Consider the following 22,992-nt stretch of genomic DNA (forward strand, 5'->3'; position numbering starts at 1 on the left):
TTCATTACTTTTGTCTTCTTTTCATTTATTTTCATATGGAATTTCTCCAATCCAGTTTTGAACAGTCGATTCAGAATTTTCTGTAATCCCTCTTTACTTTCACTCAGCAGGACTATGTCGTCAGCGTATCTTATGTTGTTTATTAAGCATCCATTGATTTTCACTCCTTTGTTAAAACGATTACTTAAATTGAGCTTAATAAACAGCAGGAATTGAGCTTCACGACAGCTTTGTTAAAATTATTACTTAAATTAATATTGATTTTCACTCCTTTGTTAAAATAATTGTATGAATTTTAATGAAATTTCCATCATGATGGCTTTTTTACTTCTATCATAAGTGAACTTTGTGATTTTAGAGAAATCTCTGGCTGGAGTCTTTGCTTTGTTTATTTTGTTGCTTCATCAGTGCTGTTATCATTTCCATATTGTATCCTAGTACTCTGGCGATCTGAGTTATCGTATTCATTTCTTTCTGCCAATCTGTTATACTACTGCAATAGAGAAAGATCCTTCTAATGAGGGCACGGAAGGCAGCCATTTTGTACTGGAAAGGATCATTCGAGTGTGATGGAATGTACAGTGGGCTTTGCGTCGGTTTGATGTAAAGTACATCTTAGTGACCAAATGCCCCTCCTTGAATTCAATATCTATGACTAAAAAATGTATCTGTGAGGAAATTTTCTGTTCAATCTTGATCTTGAGACCGTCATTGTTGTTGTTGATCGTGCTAACAAACTCATTGATTTTTCGGTCATTCTTCCGTAGCACAAAGACATCGTCTGCGTATTTTTTAAAATACACATCAGACTTTAAGTCACAAAGAACACTTTTTTCTAATTAAAGAAACCATAAACCTCACATTTAAACCATATTTTCAAAGATTTCCAAAGACAAAGTTTTATCGAATTTTTCAAAATGAAACTTAAAATATAATAATTGATTTTTAACCGCACAAAAATAAATATACTGTTGTTTAATTAAAATCTTTTTAACATTTTAGGTAATACTAGTCAAAAACAAACGTACAGGGCGACCAAGAGGCCTGGCTTTCATTGAATATAAAAAACAAAAAGACATGTACTGTAAGTATTGCTTTTTATAAAATTATTACCACCCGAATTTTATAAAATATGGGCTTTCCGTTCCTCCTACAGTAAACCATAGGCGTGAACATAGTACACATTTTCTGGGAAATTTTCCAGTTGGGAAACTGGTATCTTTCCTATTATACTTACGTTTAACAATCACTAATTATGTGAAATTATTACTGGTAACAGTTCTTATGNTTATTGCGTTTTAGTAGGGTACATCAACAGAATGTACACTAAAAAGTGATTTTTCGATATTTCTCCGCGGGGGAGAGGGACAGAATTAAGGCTTACCATGAAGAACTTGGCTTCTATTATATTATTTTAGATGCAGGTTTTTGCGTTTTTGATTGTGTTTTAATAGGGTATGTCAAGAGAATGTACACTGAGAAGAAATTTTTCGAAAAATTTCCCTCCACAGGGGGTGTTATACATTTATAATAGATACATTTTGAGCCACAACTATGCATGGCGGGGTCTGCTAGTTTGTATATGTATCTTTATTTTATATTTTCGGGTTGCGAAAAAAATCACAATCATAAATGGAATCGTGAATAAAAAAAGTTTAAGAAGCCCTGATCTAATACAATTATGGGTTTGACATAGACTTAGTTTTTATCTGGAAAATGTAGATTTTCTATCCATCTAGAACAAGATAACATTTTAGTGTCCAGCAGGGCCTGCCGTGCTATGACGCAGAGATGCAGCCGCATCAGGCGGCACTGTAATGGGGCGGCATAAGCAGCATTTCGAATACTTGCATCATAATGAGAAAATCTACCGCACGTCCCAGGTGTCCAGTAATGCTTATTGCACAAGCAAATTTGGGTGTCCTTCGGGAGGAATACTTCTTATAATAAAAAAAATTCTGAAGAAATTATATATCAAAATATAACAACATACTATATACTAGTGATGATAAGAATTAATAAGCAACTCAAAACGGTTGGTTTGTTAGAGTTTATTGGCGCAAGGGCCATACAGGCCAAGCTGCGCCATAGCAAATGGTATATATAAATAAATAAATATATATATATATAAGATGTTCAATATAAATAAATAAATAAATAAACTAATCAATAACAAAACCACATATAACAATATACATATAAATAATAACAAGATGTATACATAAATGAATAAATAAATAATCAACAAGGTATATATATAAACGTAACCTACATAAATAATTAAATATGTTTATAAATATTATTCACTTTCAAAAAGTTCAATAATTTGTCAAGATTTGGCCTCTGGCCCAAAATCTCTCTCAGACTTGCATTTCCAAAATGCTGTCTATGACTTTGATCAAAAGCTGTGCAGTTGCAAAGCATGTGTTTTACACTTAGAAAGCAGTTGCAATGCTCGCATACTGGCTGGTCTTCACCCTTCAAAAGGTATTGATGAGTCAACCGAGTATGCCCAATTCTCAAACGAGTAAGAATTACTTCAGATCTCCTGTCATACTGTTTATTATGTGTCCAATTTTCTATATTTGGCTTGATCTCATGTAGTTTATTGTGGACTTGTGCATTCCACACGTTTTGCCATCTCTCTGCTAGTCGTTTTTTAACTACTAGCTTCAAATCGACTCCTTCAATACGCATTATATGCTGTAAAGGAGTAGCTGACTTTGCAGCTGCGTCAGCTTCTTCATTCCCTTTTATACCTACATGGCCTGGGACCCAACAAAATTTTACAAAGAAATTACTCGCAGTAAGATGGCAAAAGAGCTTACGAATTTTAATCACTATAGAGTGAGAACTAGGTTCACATGAAATCAAAGCCTGAAGTGCACTAACTGAGTCAGTGTAAATAACACAGGAACGATGACCTTTCCTATTTATATACTTTAAAGCTAAATAAATAGCATGCAACTCTGCAGAAAAGATGGAAGAATTCAATGCAATTTGTTCTGCCACGATTTCATCCTGGCAGACGAAAGCTGAGCCAACGTAATCATCAGATTTAGATCCATCTGTATAAATAGGAATTAAATTCCTGTCACGATGTTGAATTTCTGCAAAGTGCTGTCTGTAGACGTAGTCTGGTGTGGATTCCTTAGGAAATTGCTTTAAGCTAAGGTCAACACTTATCAAAGGAGTTGACCAAGGTGATATACTACAGACCTCTAGCTGTGAAATGTTGCCTGTGTTTAGATCAATTGTGCTACTCACATTCTCCATTCTTACGGCGAATGAAGGGACACTGCTTGGGCGAGCTTCAAATAACCTTTTCAGCTGAGTATCTAATACTGTACAATCAACTGAAGGTTTAGTGTGAGATTTCTGTTTTATATAGTAAAATAGAGACAACTGTTCTCTCCTGAGAGATAGTGGAGGCTCATAAGCATCCACATACAAACTTTGTACAGGAGAAGTTCGAAAAGCACCAGTGCACAAACGTAGTGCTTGATGGTGAATTGGATCCAGCATCCGAAGAGTAGATTCTCGCGCAGAGCCATAAACAATGCAACCGTAGTCCAGCTTAGAGCGGACAAGGGCCCTATAAATCCTGAGCATAGAAACTTTGTCTGCTCCCCAGGATGAGCAGCATAGTACCTTTAAAAGGTTTAGAGATTTTAAACATCTACTCTTCAGGTTGCGCAAGTGTGGCAAAAATGTCAGTTTTGGGTCGAAATAAACACCCAAAAACTTAGCCTGATTAACCATTAAAATTTTATCGCCATTTAGGTGAATTTCAGGATCCAGGTGCAAATCACGCCTTCGGCAGAAGTGGATGCACGATGTCTTCGCTGCATTAAATGTAAACCCATTGGTCTTGGACCAATTATATATGTGATTTAGGGAGATTTGAAGTTGTCTCTCAATGAAATTCATATTACTAGACTGACAGGAGATCTGAAAGTCATCCACATACAAAGAGTGTTTCACACTGGGAGGGAGACAGTTAGCTATGCTGTTAATTTTAATTAGGAACAGAGTCACACTCAAAATAGAACCTTGAGGAACACCTTCTTCTTGTGTGAAGAGCCTAGATAAAGTGTTGCCCATCCTAACTTGGAATCTTCGATTCTGTAGGAAGTTTTTTATAAAAATTGGCAAATTACCCCGCAATCCAAATTGGTGTAGATCACGAAGTATCCCGTATCGCCAACAGCGATCATAGGCCTTCTCTATGTCAAAAAACACAGACACTAAGTGCTGTCTTCGAACAAACGCTTCGCGTATAGATGTTTCAAGGTTTACCAGGTTATCAGTGGTACTTCTGTTCCTACGGAAACCACTCTGATGTGGTGAAAAGTATTCCTTTTTCTCTAAGAGATACATTAGACGCCTGTTTACCATTCTCTCGAAAAGTTTACAGAGACAACTTGTCAGAGAAATTGGTCTGTAATTAGAGGGATTCTTGTGATCTTTACCAGGTTTGGGAATGGGAATAATGATAGATAGCCTCCAAGAGTCAGGAAAAGTATGTTCTGTCCATATTCTGTTAAACAGATGCAAGAGATTAGAAAGGGAATTGTTTGACAGATTTTTAATCATGCTGTAGTGGATTTTATCCGGGCCTACAGCACTATTCCCCGAGCGAGAGATTGCTGTATGTAATTCAATTCTAGTGAATGGCACATTATATTCCTCATTAGATGAGGAGTAAAAGTTTAAACACTGTTTTTCTCTTTGGGCTTTATAAGCTTGAAAATTCCTTGAATACACAATATTGCTGGATGAAGCAGAAAATGTTTCACCCAATAAATCAGCAATACCCTGTATATCGCTGATTATTGTGCCATTATTTTCCAGCATGGACAGAGAGTGAGAAGCATATTTCCCATTAATTTTATGGATTTTATCCCAGACTGCTTTTGAGCTAGTGGAAGATGTTATGCTTGAAACATACTTCCTCCAAGAATCCCTTTGGCTTTGCCTTCTTATTCTTCTGGCATTTGCCTTTGCTTTTTGAAAAGCAACCAAATTTTCAGCAGTGGGGTATCTTCTAAAAATCCCCCATGCTTTCTTTTGTGCTTTAAATGCTGCCTCACAATTCTGGTTCCACCATGGTTTCGGATGTTTTGGATATCTAGTTGATGTCTTCCCCATTGTTTTTTCTGCTGCCTGAATGATACTCGAAGTGACAACCTCAACTGCATCATTGATATCAGCAGTATTGACCATTTCCTCAGTGATGTTAGCCAAAGTGGAAAATGAAGGCCAATCTGCCGTTTCAAGTTTCCAGCGTGGTGGACGGGCTGTTTCACAGCTTTCTCTGCCTCGATATTTTAGAAATATTGGGAAGTGGTCGCTAGAGAGTGGATTAGATCCAACCTCCCATGAAAATGCTGAAAACAGGTTTGGGCTTGCTAATGATAGATCAATGGCAGTGAATGTTCTTGTTGAGGCATGAAAGTACGTCACTTCTCCTGTATTAAATAAATAAATTTGCTGATTGCCTATAAATCTTTCAATGGTCCTGCCTCGACGATTAATGTCGGGACTGCCCCACATCGGATTGTGACCATTGAAATCACCGAGTAACAGGAACAGAGTTGGCAGCTGTTCAACTAATGCGTCCAAATCATCCTCATTGGCTCTGACATCTGGTGGCAAGTATATAGAACAAACTGTGACCGTTACGCCAATTGAAATTTTGACTGCCACAGCTTGCAAATCAGTGGTTATTTGTACCGGTAAAGATGGAATGTGGTTTGAAACCAGGATAGCCACACCGCCACTGGCACGGTTGTGGCTATCATCATCCTTGCGATAGAGATTGAATCCTTTCAAAGAAATATTATCTCCAGGTTTTAGATGGGTTTCCTGGAGTGCCACACAGAGAGATGAGGTATATGATGTCAAGTGTTTAATGTCAGAGAAGTTGTTGCGGAAACCACGACAGTTCCATTGGATTATTTTATAATCCATTATGTGTTTGAGGCAGCATTCTTTGCGAGGGTATCCCTCTTTAATTTAACAGGCGGTTTCTCTTTTGGAGGTGACTTTGGTTTTGAAACCTCCATATAAGGCTCTTCATCAGATATGTCAGAAAACTCACTCATAGATTGAGCTTCTGATTTTTTTGAGACTTTAGAGAGGGCTGCTTTCACTCTTTGTTTGTTAAGTGGGTTCTTGTTGGCTTTTTTAGAACCCACATTTCTGGTTGTTACTCCCATTTTAGTTACAGAGGTTTTGGTCTTTGTGTTCTCCTTTTCTTCTGATTGTGCAGATGGGATCAATAAGCATTTTGCATGGCGAGTAAGAGATTCACTTGGGGATACAGAAATATCTGTTTGAACCCCACATGTCTTGGTAGATTTCAACACAGCAGCAAAGGTTTTTTGTTTTGTTGGTAAACTTTGGGTGACCATACGACGGGCCTCTGTGTATGATATATTATTTATGGTTTTTAATCGTTGAACCTCTTTTTCTCTCTGCCATGCAGGGCATTTCCGAGAGTAGGAAGGATGGGTGTCTCTACAGTTCACACAGCATGGGGTACTTTTACATTCAGTACTAACGTGGTCTTCACTCCCACACTGTGCGCATACGCTTTTGCCTCGGCAGGATGTCTGTGAATGTCCAAACCGCTGGCATTTGAAGCAGCGCAGCGGATTTGGAACGTAGGGGCGGACTGGACAGCGCAGATATCCTGCAGTAATGAAAGATGGCAATGTCGATTTGTTAAACGTTAAAATTAAGTGTTTGGTAGCAATTAACTTGCCATCTCGACGAATGGAGATGCGTCGAACGGCAGTTACACCTTGATCAGCAAGGCCGATCTGAATATCTGATTCATCCTCAGACATCAGATCGATCTCTGATATCACACCACGTGATGAGTTTAGACTTCCATGTGGGGTGACAGTTACCTCTATATCTCCAAGTGTCTTAATTGCCAAAAGTTTTGCAGATTGTTGAGGTGAGGTTGTTTCTAGAAGCAGATCTCCTGACCTCAATTTTTGTATTTTTTTCAAATTTCCAACTGTAGATTCAAACAGTTTCTGGATCAGAAAAGGAGAACATTTTGATAGAGGTGTTTGTCCAGTAGCATGGACTATGAAGTAGGTTGGCTGACTGGAAATGATTTGTTTCTTTGTAGCATTGTCTGTAGTTTTGGTTTTTTGATGATCCATGATTATGTAATATTAATTCAGCTCCCAGTGACCCCACCCTCCATGGGGCCCAACAAGGGGATGCCGTCACATGAGAGATTCCCATAGACCGTCACACCAGGGTTTCCCAAGAGCTATACCCTCACGATGCAGTCAAGAAGAGCACATCTAGTCTAACGTGTCCGCCCGGTCTGCATCGATCGGTTGACTCCAAGCCGAGGTCAAGAATGACTCAACGACCAGCCGATTGACTCAAACGGAGCCTGATTTGAGCCTCCCGTTTATCCGAAGCAGGGGCCAAAGCAGTGTGTTGGGGACGTTATGTTGCCCCTCAACTACCAGGATCCCCCTTTCCGGCATACGGGACACCACGCACAGCAAACACGTGGATGGGCGTTCAGATCCCAGGGATGGTAAAGAGGAGTTTCTAAACCATCTCTGGGAGGTCCCCTCACCACGGACAGGAACCCGCATCGAGGGGGCAACTCAAAACAGTTTTGAGTAGAGCTTACCTAGGAGTAATTGTGACATACCTCCGTCCAGTGATTAAGAAGAAACCAATATTTAATGAGATCTTTTTAATACATTTGTGGTTATTCGGAGGAGACTTCAAGTCAAGAATAGGTGAGATGCTGGACACAAAGATATATTTAAATTATGAAAATATTAACAACAGCAGACAGTCCAAGAATAAAATTTTAAACGGTGAAGAAAAAATTCTATTAGAATTTGTTCAGGAAAACCAATTTGTTATTGTCAGTGGCAGAATGGAAGGCGATATCCCAGCAGAATATACATACATATCTCAAAATAGAAAATCGATTGTAGATTTTATTATATGTTCCCAAACCTTAATTGAACATTGTCAGACCTTAACAGTACTTGATGAAGATACCTCAGATCATTTTTCTGTACGACTCACTCTGTTTACTGAGTTGGATACAGGTAGATAAAAAAAAATGACATATCAAATGTTAGGAAAAAATGTGACTTTAAGATTGATAAAACACTATGGTTAAATAGAGTTGACTCTATAACAGCCGAATTGATAAATTGGGAGGAGAAAAACAAACCGATTGATAACTACCAGAAATTAATAGATGTGAAAAAATGCATGTGATCTAATAAGCTTCACTAAACTCTAATGACAAAATGTATAACTAATATAATTGTTTAGCAAGCAAAAAAGCAGAGCTGCTTCCCATTCTTTAGAAGGAAAATTGCATGTCATATACAACACACGGCATCCCAAGAGGATGTAGGAATTATTATACTGGTGTAGTTTTGAATTAGCAAAAGGAAGAAGAATTAGTCAAAAGTAAGACAAAGTATCTTTATTTTTATCAATGAAAATATTTGATATATTGAGCTTATCACCACTTTGTACAGATTTCACTGTGTTTACATTAAAACAAATTTAAAAAATTTGTTTATTCACTAATAGCAGTAATAATTCAAACAAGGCAAATTCTGTTACAAATGTAAGGAAGTCTAGTTCCTGAAATTTTAAGTGTTACTACACTGTGTTCCGTAATTATCAGACTTTTTGTTTTATTCGTCAGTCATGATTCGTGACTGTCATTATTAGAAGACTTTTTCTTGGCAACTTCAGCTTTTATTGTCTTCAATTTCTTAGATAATATTGAATGTTTTTAACAAATTACATTTTAATATTAATTTATAATATGGTATTGAATATAGATGAATTCCTAATTTAATTTTATGTGAATTAAGATTTTAAAAGAGAAATGATGCGTTTACATATATTAAACTTGCATTCTTGCAGAAATATGCGACAACAGAATACAAATTACGAAAGGCATTTTCAAGGTTTGGACCCATAAAAAAAGTAAGCGTTTTTAGAATTTTAAATGTAAATAAATTTTATAGAGTTTATATTTGTACGGATGCAGAATATATCCAAATCTCTAAATTAGGTTCAGAAAAAATTATACCAGTCTTGGAGTAATTTTTGGCAACAAAATATTTTTGCAGTAGTTGCAAAATCTTTACAACAAAATGAAGTATTATTTTGACTAAGCCTGTAGACATTAATGAGGGAAATTGTCAAAAACATAATGGAAGTCCCATATATTTAAAATGAAATTGAAATGCTTGATGTCTAAAAGTCTGGTTAAAAAAAGAAAAGAAAAATTAAGCATATACAGATGTTGTGAGCCAGAGAGCATGTGAATAATAAGTCGGTTTCTTTATTAAAAAACCACAGGTTTGACTTTTACAAAAAACTAAAACTGAGCTTTAAATTAAATTAATTAATTAAAAACCAAAAAGGAAATCTGTTTTTATATCAAAATTCTGACATTATGTAGTGGGAGAAATTTTTTCTCGGCTCGAATTTAAGATGTAATATTTGCTTGTTCTTTGCATGGAAAATTTGCAAATTAATGAACTGCATTTAAAAAGATTTTTTGAATTGTCTTGATTAAATAGCTAAATAGAAGTTATATTATCATTTTATAAACATGTTTTTCTTTATTTAGATATTTCAAAATTTGTTATAAAATTTAAAAATATATAAAAATATAGTTGCTCTTTTCAGCTTGGAAAAAATAATGAAAACGTCATTCAAAACCCCATTCTTCTGATAATCTAGTCAATTAACTCAGTAAAATATAAACAAAAACACAACAATTCATGTTGCTGAGAAATTTAATAAAAACGCAACAAACGTTTTTAGTCAAATCTATTGGCCATCGTGAGGTTAAACAAATTTGAATATAAACAAGTGAAACAGAATTTAAATACAAATAAAATAAGCATATACACATATAAAAATACATGTATAAGATAAATAAAATTAAGTAACAATATATTATAATATTATATAATAATATCGTATATGAAATACGAAAAATGCAAGATATACAAAATCAAGGCATAAACTGAGCTCTCCAATTTTTTAATTAGGTATTTCAGGCTGATGCTAACCCTTCAGCATCCCTAGCATTAATGCTTGTATCATGCAATCTGCCTTTATAGATTTCAATCTTTTCGGCGCTTATCGCCAAAGCCTGAAAATACACTGGTTTTATAATGCTTGCTTCATCCCACTTGACCACCGTGCCCTCAGCTTGTGCCATTTGTGATAGTACTGTAACGTTCGATCCTTCCCTGACATTGTACTTATGCTCTCTCAATCTGATTCGTAAATTTCTGTTAGTGACACCAATATAATTTTTCTTGATGTCTAGTTCCAAGTTTTCATATGGAATCTTGTATACTCCTGCTCTTTTTTATTGTTTTATCAATCTTCTCTTTGTCGTTCTTTAATATTTTATATAAGTTGAAAATTAACAGGACTTTTTCTGATCTTAAATTTCCCTCATGATGGCTTTTTTACTTCTATCATAAGTGAACTTTGTGATTTTAGAGAAATCTCTGGCTGGAGTCTTTGCTTTGTTTATTTTGTTGCTTCATCAGTGCTGTTATCATTTCCATATTGTATCCTAGTATTCTGGCGATCTGAGTTATCGTATTCATTTCTTTCTGCCTATCTGTTATACTGCTGCAATAAAGATCCTTCTAATGAGGGCACGGAAGGCAGCCATTTTGTACTGGAAAGGATCATTTGAGTGTGATGGAATGTACAGTGGGCTTTGCGTTGGTTTGACGTACTGTACAGTACATCTTAGTGACCAAATGCACCTCCTTGAATTCAATATCTATGACTAAAAAATGTATCTGTGGGGAAATTTTCTGTTTAATCTTGATCTTGAGACCGTCATTGTTGTTGTTGATCGTGCTAACAAACTCATTGATTTTTCGGTCATTCTTCCATAGCACAAAGACATTGTCTGCGTATTTTTTAAAATACACAACATCAGACTTGAAGTCACAAAGAACACTTTTTTCTAATTAAAGTAACCATAAACCTCACATTTAAACCATATTTTCAAAGATTTCCAAAGACAAAGTTTTATCGAATTTTTCAAAATAAAACTTAAAATATAATAATTGATTTTTAACCGCACAAAAATAAATATACTGTTGTTTAATTAAAATCTTTTTAACATTTTAGGTAAAACTTGTCAAAAACAAACGTACAGGGCGACCAAGAGGCCTGGCTTTCATTGAATATAAAAAACAAAAAGACATGTACTGTAAGTATTGCTTTTTATAAAATTATTACCACCCGAATTTTATAAAATATGGGCTTTCCGTTCCTCCTACAGTAAACCATAGGCGTGAACATAGTACACATTTTCTGGGAAATTTTCCAGTTGGGAAACTGGTATCTTTCCTATTATACTTACGTTTAACAATCACTAATTATGTGAAATTATTACTGGTAACAGTTCTTATGAGAATTTTTACTTCTTAATAATAATTTATTATCCTAAGAAATGATTTGTAAATTGGATGTTTAGGTTTTTTAAATTTATATGGTTACAAAAATATCTCAAAAATTTTATTAAAGGAAATATTCATATTCTCCATGAAATTGCACAGATAAATATTATAAGTTAAAAGTTAATATTGGTAAAGAATGAGGTGACTGAATTTTGATTAACAAATCTTTATTTTTATTTAAGAAAGTATTAATTTTATATTGATTTGAATGATTAGAAATATTTGTTTCATTCTTTCTTTGTCATTGATAGAATTGTAATACTTTATAGGATCAATATTAGTGCAGTAATACCCCAACTTATGCGAACCCAAAATTACGCGATTTTCAAATCTCGTCAATTCGTCTTTTGTTTGAGTGTTGCCTGTGTTCCGATCAATGGTGCTGCTCACATTCTCCATTCTTATGGCGAATGAAGGGACACTGCTTGGGCGAGCTTCAAATAATCTTTTCAGCTGAGTATCTAATACTGTACAATCAACTGAAGGTTTAGAGTAAGATTTCTGTTTTATATAGTAAAATAGAAACAACTGTTCTCTCCTGAAAGATAGTGGAGGCTCATAAGCATCCACTTACAGACTTTGTACAGGGAAAGTTCAAAAAGAACCAGTGCACAAACGTAGTGCTTCATGGTGGATTGGATCACGCATCTGAAGAGTAGATTCTCGCGCAGAGCCATAAACAATGCAACCGTAATCCAGCTTAGAGCGGAAAAGGCCCTATAAATCCTGAGCATAGAACATTTGTCTGCTCCCCAGGATGAGCAGCATAGTACCTTTAAAAGGTTTAAAGATTTTAAACATCTACTCTTCAAATTGCGCAGGTGTGGGAAAAATGTCAGTTTTGGGTCGAAATAGACACCCAAAAACTTAGCCTGATTCGCCATTGAAATTTTATCGCCATTTATATGAATTTTAAAATCCAGGTGCAAACCACGCCTTCGGCAGAAGTGGATGCACGATGTCTTCGCTGCATTAAACTTAAACCCATTGCTCTTGGACCAATCATATATGCGATTTAGGGAAGTTTGAAGTTGTCTCTCAATGAAACTCATATTACTAGACTGACAGGAGATCTGAAAGTCATCTACATACAAAGAGTGTTTCACACTGGGAGGAAGACAGTTAGCTATGCTGTTAATTTTAATTAGGAACAGAGTCACACTCAAAATAGAACCTTGAGGAACACCATCTTCTTGTGTGAAAAGCCTAGATAAAGTGTTGCCCATCCTGACTTGGAATCTTCGATTCTGTAAAAAGTTTTTTTTATAAAAATTGGCAAATTACCCCGCAATCCAAATTGGTGTAGATCACGGAGTATCCCGTATCGCCAACAGCGATCATAGGCCTTCTCTATGTCAAAAAACACAGACACTAAGTGCTGTCTTCGAACAAACGCTTCGCGTATAGATGTTTCAAAATTTACCAGGTTATCAGTGGTACTTCTGTTCCTACGGAAACCACTGTGATGTGGTAAAAAGTATTCCTTTTTCTCTAAGAGATACATTAGACGCCTGTTTACCATTCTCTCGAAAAGTTTACAGAGACAACTTGTCAGAGAAATTGGTCTGTAATTAGAGGGATTCTTGTGATCTTTACCAGGTTTGGGAATGGGAATAATGATAGATAGCCTCCAAGAGTCAGGAAAAGTATGTTCTGTCCATATTCTGTTAAACAGATGCAAGAGATTAGAAAGGGAATTGTTTGACAGATTTTTAATCATGCTGTAGTGGATTTTATCTGGGCCTACAGCACTATTCCCCGAGCGAGAGATTGCTGTATGTAATTCAATTCTAGTGAATGGCACATTATATTCCTCATTAGATAAGGAGTAAAAGTTTAAACACTGTTTTTCTCTTTGGGCTTTATAAGCTTGAAAATTCCTTGAATACCCAATATTGCTGGATGAAGCAGAAAATGTTTCACCCAATGAATCAGCAATACCCTGTATATTGCTGATTATTGTGCCATTATTTTCCAACATAGACAGAGTTAGAAGCATATTTCCCATTAATTTTATGGGTTTTATCCCAGACTGCTTTTGAGCTAGTGGAAGATGTTATGCTTGAAACATACTTCCTCCAAGAATCCCTTTGGCTGTGCCTTCTTATTCTTCTGGCATTTACCTTTGCTTTTTGAACAAAAACCAAATTTTCAGCAGTGGAGTATCTTCTAAAAATCCCCCATGCTTTCTTTTGTGCTTTAAATGCTGCCTCACAATTCTGGTTCCACCATGGTTTAGGATGTTTTAGATATCTTGTTGATGTCTTCCCCATTGTTTTTTCTGCTGCCTAAATGATACTGGAAGTGGCAACCTCAACTGCATCATTGATATCAGCAGTATTGACCATTTCCTCAGTGATGTTAGCCAAAGTAGAAAATGAAGGCCAATCTGCCGTTTCGAGTTTCCAGCGTGGTGGACAAGCTGTTTCACAGCTTTCTCTGCCTTGATATTTTAAAAATATTGTAAAGTGGTCACTAGAGAGTGAATTAGATCCAACCTCCCATGTAAATGCTGATGAAAAGATTCAAAGTTGCTAATAATAGATCAATGGCAGTGAATGTTCTTGATGGAACATGGAAGTATGTCACTTCTCCAGTATTAACTAGGTACAGTTGGTGATTACCTATAAATCTCTCGATGGCTCTGCCTCGACGATTGATGTCGGGACTGCTCCACATAGGATTGTGACCATTGAATTCACCCAGTAAAAGAAATGGTGTTGGCAGCTGTTCAACCAAAGTATCCAATTCATTCTCATTCACTCTGACATCTGGTGGCAAGTATATAGAACAAACTGTGACAGTTACTCCAATAGATATTCTGGCTGCCACAGCTTGCAAATCAGTGGTGATTTGTACCGGCAAAAATGGGATGCGATTTGAAACAACAATAGCCACACCTCCACTGGCACGGTTGTGGCTATCATCATCCTTGCGTTAGAGATCGAAGCCTTTTAAAGTAATGCTTTCTCCAAATTTCAAATGAGTCTCCTGGAGTGCCACACAGAGAGATGAGGTATATGATGTCAAGTGTTTAATGTCAGGGAAGTTGTTGCGGAAACCACGACAGTTCCATTGGATTATTTTGTAATCCATTATGTGTTTGAAGCAGCATTCTTTGCGTGGGTATCCCTCTTTAATTTAATAGAGGGTTTCTCTTTTGAAAGTGACATTGGTTTTGTAACCTCCTTGTGGGTCTCTTCTTCAGAGAAGTAAGAAAACTCACTGATTGATTGAACCTCTGATTTTTTAGATTAAGAAAAAGCAGCTTTCACTCTCTGTTTGTTTAACAGGTTCTTACTTGCCTTTTTGGAACTCAGGTTTCTTGTTATTACCCCTGTTTTAAATAGGGGTGTTTTCAGTTTTATATTCTCCTTTTCTGGTGTTTTCGTGGATGGTATAAGTAAACATTTTGCATAACGTGTGAGAGATTCATTTGGATAAACAGAAATATCTGTTTGAACCCCACACGTCTTTGTAGACTTCAAAGCAGCTGCAAATGTCTTCTGTTTCAAGCGGACACTTGAAGTGACCATGCGCCGAGCCTCTGGATATGATATGTTGTTAACTGTTTTTATGCGCTGAATCTCTCTCTCTTTGCCATGCAGGGCATTTCCGAGAGTAGGCAGGATGGGCATCCTTGCAGTTTACACAGCATGCAGTGTTGGTACACTCAGTACTCTGGTGGCCTTCAACTCCACACTGTGCACATAAACCTTTGCCTCGACATGATGTTTGGGGACGTCCAAACGCTGGCATTTGAAACAACGCAGCGGATTCGGAATATATGAACAAACAGTACAGCGCAAATATCCTGCGGTAAGAAAAAATGGTAATGTTGGTTTATTGAATGTGATAATTAAATGTTTTGTAGGGATTATCTTGCCATCTCGACAAACGCAGATGCATCTTACAGCAGTAACTCTTTGATCTGAAAAGCCGATCTAAATATCTGATTCGTCCTCAGACATCAGATTGATTTCAGATATCACACCACGTGATGAGTTCAAGCTTATGTGTGGTGTGATAGTGACTGGTATGTCTCCTAGAGATTTCATTTTCAATAGTTTTTCTGACTGTTGAGGAAAGGCTGCTTCTACTAGCAGATCTCCTGACCTTAACTTTTGAATTTTTTTAAGATGCCCAATGGTTGATTCAAAAAGTTTTTGAATCAGAAAGGGGGAACGTTTAGATAAAGGTGTTTCTCCTCTGGCATGCACAATGAGATATGATGGTTGGTTAGAGGAACTAACCTCCTTTGGTGAAGCATTAGTACATGTTTGTTTATTCTTTAATGAATCCATATTTAGAAAATATTATTCATCTCCTAGTGACCCCATCCACCACGGTGCTCAACTAGGGAATGCCGTCACATGGGAGAGTCCCATAGCCTCTCCCATGTGACGAGGGTTTCCCAGGAGCTATACCCTCACAATGCAGTCAAGAAGAGCACATCTTGTCTGACGTGTCCGCCCGGTCTGCATCGATCAATTGACTCCAAGCCAAGGTCAAGAATGACTGAACAACCAGCCAATTGACTCAAACGGAGCATGATTTGAGCCTCCCGTTTATCCGAAGCAGGGGCAAAAGCAGTGTATTGAGGACGTTATGTTGCCCCTCAACTACCAAAATCCCCCTTTCTGGCATACGGGACACCACGCACAGCAAACACGTGGGTGGGCGTTCAGGTCCCATAGATGGTAAAGACTTACTAAACCATCTCTGGGAGCTCCCCTCACCACAGACAGGAACCCACACCGAGGGGAAAACAGATTCGGAATTGCTAATGTTAGATAAATGGCAGTGAACGTTCTTGATGGGGCATGGAAGTATGTCTCTTCTCCAGTATTGAATAGATACAGTTGATGATTACCTATAAATCTCTCAATGGCTCTGCCTCGACGATTGATGTCGGGACTGCTCCACATAAAATTGTGGCCATTAAAATCACCAAGTAAAAGGAATGGTGTTGGAAGCTGTTCAACCAAGGCATCCAGTTCATTCTCATTGACTGACATCTAGAGGCAAGTATATAGAACAAACTGTGACAGTTACTCCAATTGAAATTTTGACTGCCACAGCTTGCAGCTCTGTTGTTATTTGTACCAGTAAGGATGGAATGTGATTTGAAACCAGGATAGCCATACCGCCACTGGCACGGTTGTGGCTATCATCATCCTTGCGGTAGAGTTTGAATCCTTTTAAAGTAATTCTTTCTCCAGGTTTCAGGTGGGTTTCCTGGAGTGCCATGCAGAGAGACGAGGTAGAAAATGTCAAGTGTTTAATGTCAGAGAAGTTGTTGCGGAAACCACAACAGTTCCATTGAATTATTTTATAATCAATTATGTGTTTGAGGCAGCATTCTTCGTGAAGGTATCCCTCTTTAGTTTTACAGCTGATTTGCCTTTTGGAAGTGAAGTTGTTGGTGTCACCTCCTTATTAGTCTCCTCGTCAGAGAAGTCAGAGAACTCACTCATAGACTGAGCCTCTGATCTCTTAGATTTGGAGACGGCTGCTTTTAATTTTTGTTTGTTGAGCGGGTTCTTAGCAGCCTTCTTAAAAACCACATTTCTTGTTATTACCCCTGTTTTTGGTAGGGGTGTTTTCGCCTTCTTGGTTTCCTTTTCTGATGTTTGGAGTAGTGGGATAATTAGACATTTTGCATGGCGGGTAAGAGATTCACTTGGAGAGATAGAAATACCCATATGTCTTTGTGGACTTCAAGACAGCAGCAAATGTTTTGTCTCAAAGGTGCAGTTGAAGTGACCACACGACGAGCCTCTGGGTAGGGTATGTTGTTGACTGTTTTTACCCATTGTATTTCTTTATCTCTTTGCCATGCAGGGCATTTTCAGGAGTAAAAAAAATGGGCATCTTTGCAGTTAACACAGCATGGGATACTGGTACACTCAGTACTCTCGTGACCTTCAGTCCCACACTGTGCACAAATGCTCTTGCCACGACAGGATGTCTGTGGTTGGTTTGTTAAGGTTTTTTGGCACAAAAGCCATATAGGCTATGCTGCGCCATGCCAAATGGTAAAATTAATAAGGTCATATATACATATATTAAAAATTAATAACAAATAACAATAACAAACATATACAACAGTAACAATAAATAAAAACAAGGTATATAAAAGTATAGATAAATGAATAGGTAAATAAATAAATATTCAAATTTGTTTATAAATATTAGTGACTTTCAGAAAGTCTAGTAAATTATTGACATTTGGCCTTTGGCCAAGGATTTCTGTCAGACAAGCATTTCCGAAATATTGTCTATGCCTTGTCTTGAAAGCAGAGCAATTGCACAGCATGTGTTTTACACTTAGGGTGCAGTTGCAATACTCACATACTGGCTGGTCTTCACCCTTCAAAAGGTATAAATGAGTCAACCGAGTATGCCCAATTCTCAAACGAGTAAAAATTACTTCAAATCTCCTGTCATAATGTTTGTTACGTGTCCAATTTTCTATATTTGGCTTGATCTCGTGTAGTTTATTGTGGATTTGTGCATTCCACATGTTTTGCCATCTCTCAACTAATCATTTTTTAACTACTAGCTTCAAGTCACTTCCTTCGAGACACATTTCATGCTGTGAAGGACTAGCTGCCTTTGCAGCTGCATCAGCTTCTTCGTTCCCTCTTATGCCAACATGCCCAGGTACCCAACAAAATTTTATAGAGAGATTCCTCGTAAAAAGATGGCAAATAAGATTATGAATTTTAATCACTATAGAGTGAGAACTAGGTTCGCACGAGATCAAAGCCTGAAGTGCACTAACAGAGTCAGTGTAAATAACACAGGAACGATGACCTTTCCTATTTACATGCTTTAAGGCTAAATAAATAGCATGCAACTCTGCAGAAAAGATGGAAAAATTCAATGATATTTGTTCTGCCACGATTTCATCCTGGCAGACGAAAGCTGAGCCAACGTAATCATCAGATTTAGATCCATCTGTATAAATAATAATTAAATTCCTGTTACTATGTTGAATTTCTGCAAAGTGCTGTCTATAGACGTAGTCAGGTGTAGATTCCTTAGGAAATTGCTTTAGGCTAAGGTCAACATTTATCACAGGAGTTGACCAAGGTGATATACTACAGACCTCTAGCTGTGAAATGTTGCCTGTATCCAGGTCAATCGTGCTGCTCACATTCTCCATTCTTATGGCAAATAAAGGGACACTACTTGGGCGAGCTTCAAATAATCTTTTATGCTGAGTATCTAATACTGTACAATCAACTGAAGGTTTACTAAAAGACTTTTGTTTTATATAATAAAATAGAGACAACTGTTCTCTCCTAAGAGATAGTGGAGGCTCATAAGCATCCACATACAGACTTTGTACAGGAAAAGTTCGAAAAGCACCAGTGCACAAACATAGTGCTTGATGGTGGATTGGATCCAGCATCCGAAGAGTAGATTCTCGCGCTGACCCATAAACAATGCATCCGTACTCCAGCTTTGAGCGGACAAGGGCCCTATAAATCCTGAGCATAGAACATTTGTCTGCTCCCCAGGATGAGCAGCACAGTACCTTTAAAAGGTTTAAAGATTTTAAACATCTACTCTTCAAATTGTGCAAGTGCGGCAAAAACGTTAGTTTATGGTCAAACAAAAAACCCAAAAATTTTGCCTCAATCCCCATTGAGATTTTGACCCCATTTAAGTAAATTTCAGGATCCAAGTACAACCCACGCCTTCGGCAGAAGTGGTTGCACGAGGTCTTCTCAGTGTTAAAACTAAAACCATTGGTCTTGGACCAATCATATATGCGATTTAGGGAGGTTTGCAGTTGTCTCTCAATGAAACTCATGTTGCTAGACTGGCAAGAGATCTGAAAGTCATCCACATACAAAGAGTGTTTCACACTGGGAGGAAGACAGTTAGCTATGCTATTAATTTTAATTAGGAACAGAGTCACACTCAAAATAGAACCTTGAGGAACACCATCTTCTTGTGTGAAAAGCCTAGATAAAGTGTTGCCCATCTGAACTTGGAATCTTCGATTCTGTAAAAAGTTTTTTATAAAAATTGGCAAATTACCCCGCAATCCGAATTGGTGTAGATCACGGAGTATCCCGTATCGCCAACCTCGATCATAGGCCTTCTCTATGTCAAAAAACACAGACACTAAGTGCTGTCGTCAAACAAACGCTTCGCGTATATATGTTTCAAGGTTTACCAAATTATCAGTGGTACTTCTGTTCCTACGGAAACCACTCTGATGTGGTGAAAAGTATTCCTTTTTCTCTAAGAGATACATTAGATGCCTGTTTACCATTCTCTCGAATAGTTTACAGAGACTACTTGTCAGAGAAATTGGTCTGTAATTAGAGGGATTCTTGTGATCTTTACCAGGTTTGGGAATGGGAATAATGATAGATAGCCTCCAAGAGTCGGGAAAAGTATGTTCTGTCCATATTCTATTAAACAGATTCAGAACATTACAAAGAGAATTGTCTGAAAGATTTTTAATCATGCTGTAGTGGATTTTATCCGGACCTACAGCAGTATTCCCCGAGCGAGAGATTGCTGTATGTAGTTCTATGCTGGTGAATGGCACATTATATTCCTCATTAGATGAGAAGTAAAAATTTAAATAGTGTTTTTCTTTTTGAGCTTTATAAGCTTGGAAATTCTTAGTAAACATTACATTGCTGGATGAAGTAGAAAACGTTTCACCCAACAAACTGGCAATATCCTGTATATCGCTGATTATTGTGCCATTATTTTCCAGCACGGACAGAGATTGGGAAGCATATTTTCCATTAATTTTATGGATTTTATTGCAGACTGCTTTTGAGCTAGTAGATGATGTTATAGCAGAGACATACTTCCTCCAAGAATCCCTTTGGCTTTGCCTTCTAATTCTTCTGTCATTTGCCTTTCCTCTTTTAAAAGCAACCAAATTTCTCGCAGTGGGGTATCTTCTGAAAATACCCCATGCTTTCTTTTGTGCTTTAAATGTTGCCTCGCAATTCTGGTTTCACCATGGTTTCGGATATTTTGGATATCTAGTTGATGTTTTCCCCGCTGCCTGAATAATACTGAAAGTGACAACCTCAACTGCATCATTGATATCAAAAGTATTGACCATTTCCTCAGTGATGTTAGCCAAAGAGGAAAATGAAGGCTAATCTGCCGTTTCCAGTTTCCAGCGCGATGGACGGGCTGTTTCACAGCTTTCTCTGCCTCGATATTTTAAAAATATTGGAAAGTGGTCGCTACAGAGTAGATTAGATCCAACCTCCCATGTAAATGCTAAAAATAGGTTGGGAGTGGCTAATGAAAAATCAATGGCAGTGAAAGTTCTTGTTGGGGCATGGAAGTATGTCACATCTCCAGTATTAAATAAATACATTTGCTGATTGCCTATGAGTTGTTCAATGGCTCTGCCTCGACGATTAATGTCAGGACTGCCCCACATAGGATTGTGGCTATTGAAATCACCCAGTAGAAGGAATGGTGTTGGCAGCTGTTCAACTAAGGCATCCAATTCATCTTCCTTGACTCAGACATCTGGTGGCAAGTATATAAAGCAAACTGTGACAGTTACTCCAATAGAAATTCTGACTGCCACAGCTTGTAAATCAGTGGTTATTTGTACCAGCAAAGATGGGATTCGATTGGAAACCAAAATAGCCACACCGCCACTGGTTCGGTTGTGGCTATCATCATCCTTGCAATAAAGATTGAAACCTTTGAGAGAAATATTTTCTCCAGCTTTTAGATGGGTTTCCTGGAGTGACACACAGAGAGATGAGGTGGATGGTGTCAAGTGTTTAATGTCAGAGAAGTTGTTGCAGAAACCACGACAGTTCCATTGGATTATTTTATAACCCATTATGTGTTTGAAGCAGCATTCTTTGCGAGGGTATCCCTCTTTAATTTAACAGGTGGTTTCTCTTTTGGAGGTGACTTTGGTTTTGAAACCTCCATATAAGGCTCTTCATCAGATATGTCAGATAACTCACTCATAGATTGAGCTTCTGATTTTTTGACTTTAGAGAGGGGTGCTTTCACTCTGTTTGTTAAGTGAATTCTTACTGGCTTTTTTAGAACCCACATTTCTGGTTGTTACTCCCGTTTTAGTTACAGAGGTTTTGGTCTTTGTGTTCTCCCTTTTCTTCTGATTGTGCAGATGGGATCAATAAGCATTTGCATGGCAAGTAAGAGATTCACTTGGGGATACAAAAATATCTGTTTGAACCCCTCATGTCTTAGTGGATTTCAACACACTAGCAAATGTCTTCTGCTGTAATGGTGCACTTGGAGTGACCATGCGACGGGCCTCTGGGTATGATACGTTTTTTACAGTTTTCACCCGAATCTCCTTTTGTCTTTGCCATGCAGGGCATTTCCTGGAACAGGCAGGATGGGCATCTTTACAGTTCACACAGTGTGGTGTACTTTTACATTCAGTACTAACGTGGTCTTCACTCCCACACTGTGCGCATACGCTTTTGCCTCGGCAGGAAGTCTGGGAATGTCCAAATCGCTGGCATTTGAAGCGACGCAGCAGATTTGGAACGTATGGACGGACAGGGCAGCGCAGATATCCTGCCGTAACGAAGGATGGCAATGTTGGATTGTCGAACATGAGAATTAGATGTTTTGTGGGTATCAACTTACCGTCTCGACGAATCGAAATGCGTCGGACAGAAGTGACACCTTGGTCCAACAGGCCAATCTGAATGTCTGATTCGTCTTCAGACATCAAATAAAACTCAGATATCACACCACGTGATGAGTTCAAACTTCTGTGTGGTGTGACTAATATTCCCATGTCTCCAAGAGTCTTCATTGTTGAAAGCTTTGTTGTTTGTTGAGGAGAGGCTGTTTCCACTAGTACGTCCCCTGAACTCAATTTTTGTATCTTTTTTAAATGCCCAATGGTTGATTCAAAAAGCTTCTGAATCAAAAAAGGAGAACACTTAGCGAGGGGTTTTTCTCCAGTTGCGTGCACTATTAAGTAAGCAGGTTGGCTGGGGGTCTTTTCTTTTGTCGTCGATGTTGTTGCTGTGTCAAAATGTTTGGAATTTTTTGGGTCCATGATTAATGTTTAATTATTCGGCTCCTAGTGACCCCACCCACCATGGGGCCCAACAAAGGGATGCCGTCACATGGAAGACTCCCATAGACCATCACACCAGGGTTTCCCAGGAGCTATACCCTCACAATGCAGTCAAGAAGAGCACATCTTGTCTGACATGTCCGCCTGGTCTGCATCGATTGGTTGACTCCAAGCCGAGGTCAAGAATGACTCAACGACCAGCCAATTGACTCAAACGGAGCCTGATTTGAGCCTCCCGTTTATCCGAAGCAGGGGCCAAAGCAGTGTGTTGGGGACGTTATGTTGCCCCTCAACTACCAGGATCCCCCTTTCCGGCATACGGGACATCACGCACGGCAAACACGTGGGTGGGCGTTCAGATCCCAGGGATGGTAA

At 37.9% G+C, this 22,992-nt stretch overlaps 2 protein-coding genes and 1 pseudogene across 2 annotated transcripts; all 3 read right to left on the reverse strand.

The window, feature by feature from the left end:
• Window positions 1–5,972: 5,972 nt before the first annotated feature.
• On the reverse strand, window positions 5,973–7,181 carry LOC111637298. Its single transcript, XM_023382772.1, has one exon. It carries the CDS (start codon window positions 7,179–7,181, stop codon window positions 5,973–5,975), a length of 1,209 nt encoding a protein of 402 aa, XP_023238540.1.
• A 10,405-nt stretch (window positions 7,182–17,586) lies between these two features.
• On the reverse strand, window positions 17,587–21,038 carry LOC111637322 (annotated as a pseudogene).
• Window positions 19,810–22,897, reverse strand: LOC111637323. Its single transcript, XM_023382801.1, has one exon. The coding sequence runs from the start codon at window positions 22,594–22,596 to the stop codon at window positions 21,757–21,759; it is 840 nt and encodes a 279-aa protein (XP_023238569.1). The 5' UTR covers window positions 22,597–22,897; the 3' UTR covers window positions 19,810–21,756.
• Window positions 22,898–22,992: the final 95 nt, after the last annotated feature.

This window comes from Centruroides sculpturatus, unplaced genomic scaffold (genome assembly GCF_000671375.1).
Source record: "Centruroides sculpturatus isolate CEXI.00-Female unplaced genomic scaffold, Cexi_2.0 scaffold1056, whole genome shotgun sequence".
Taxonomy (NCBI): Eukaryota; Metazoa; Arthropoda; class Arachnida; order Scorpiones; family Buthidae; genus Centruroides; species Centruroides sculpturatus.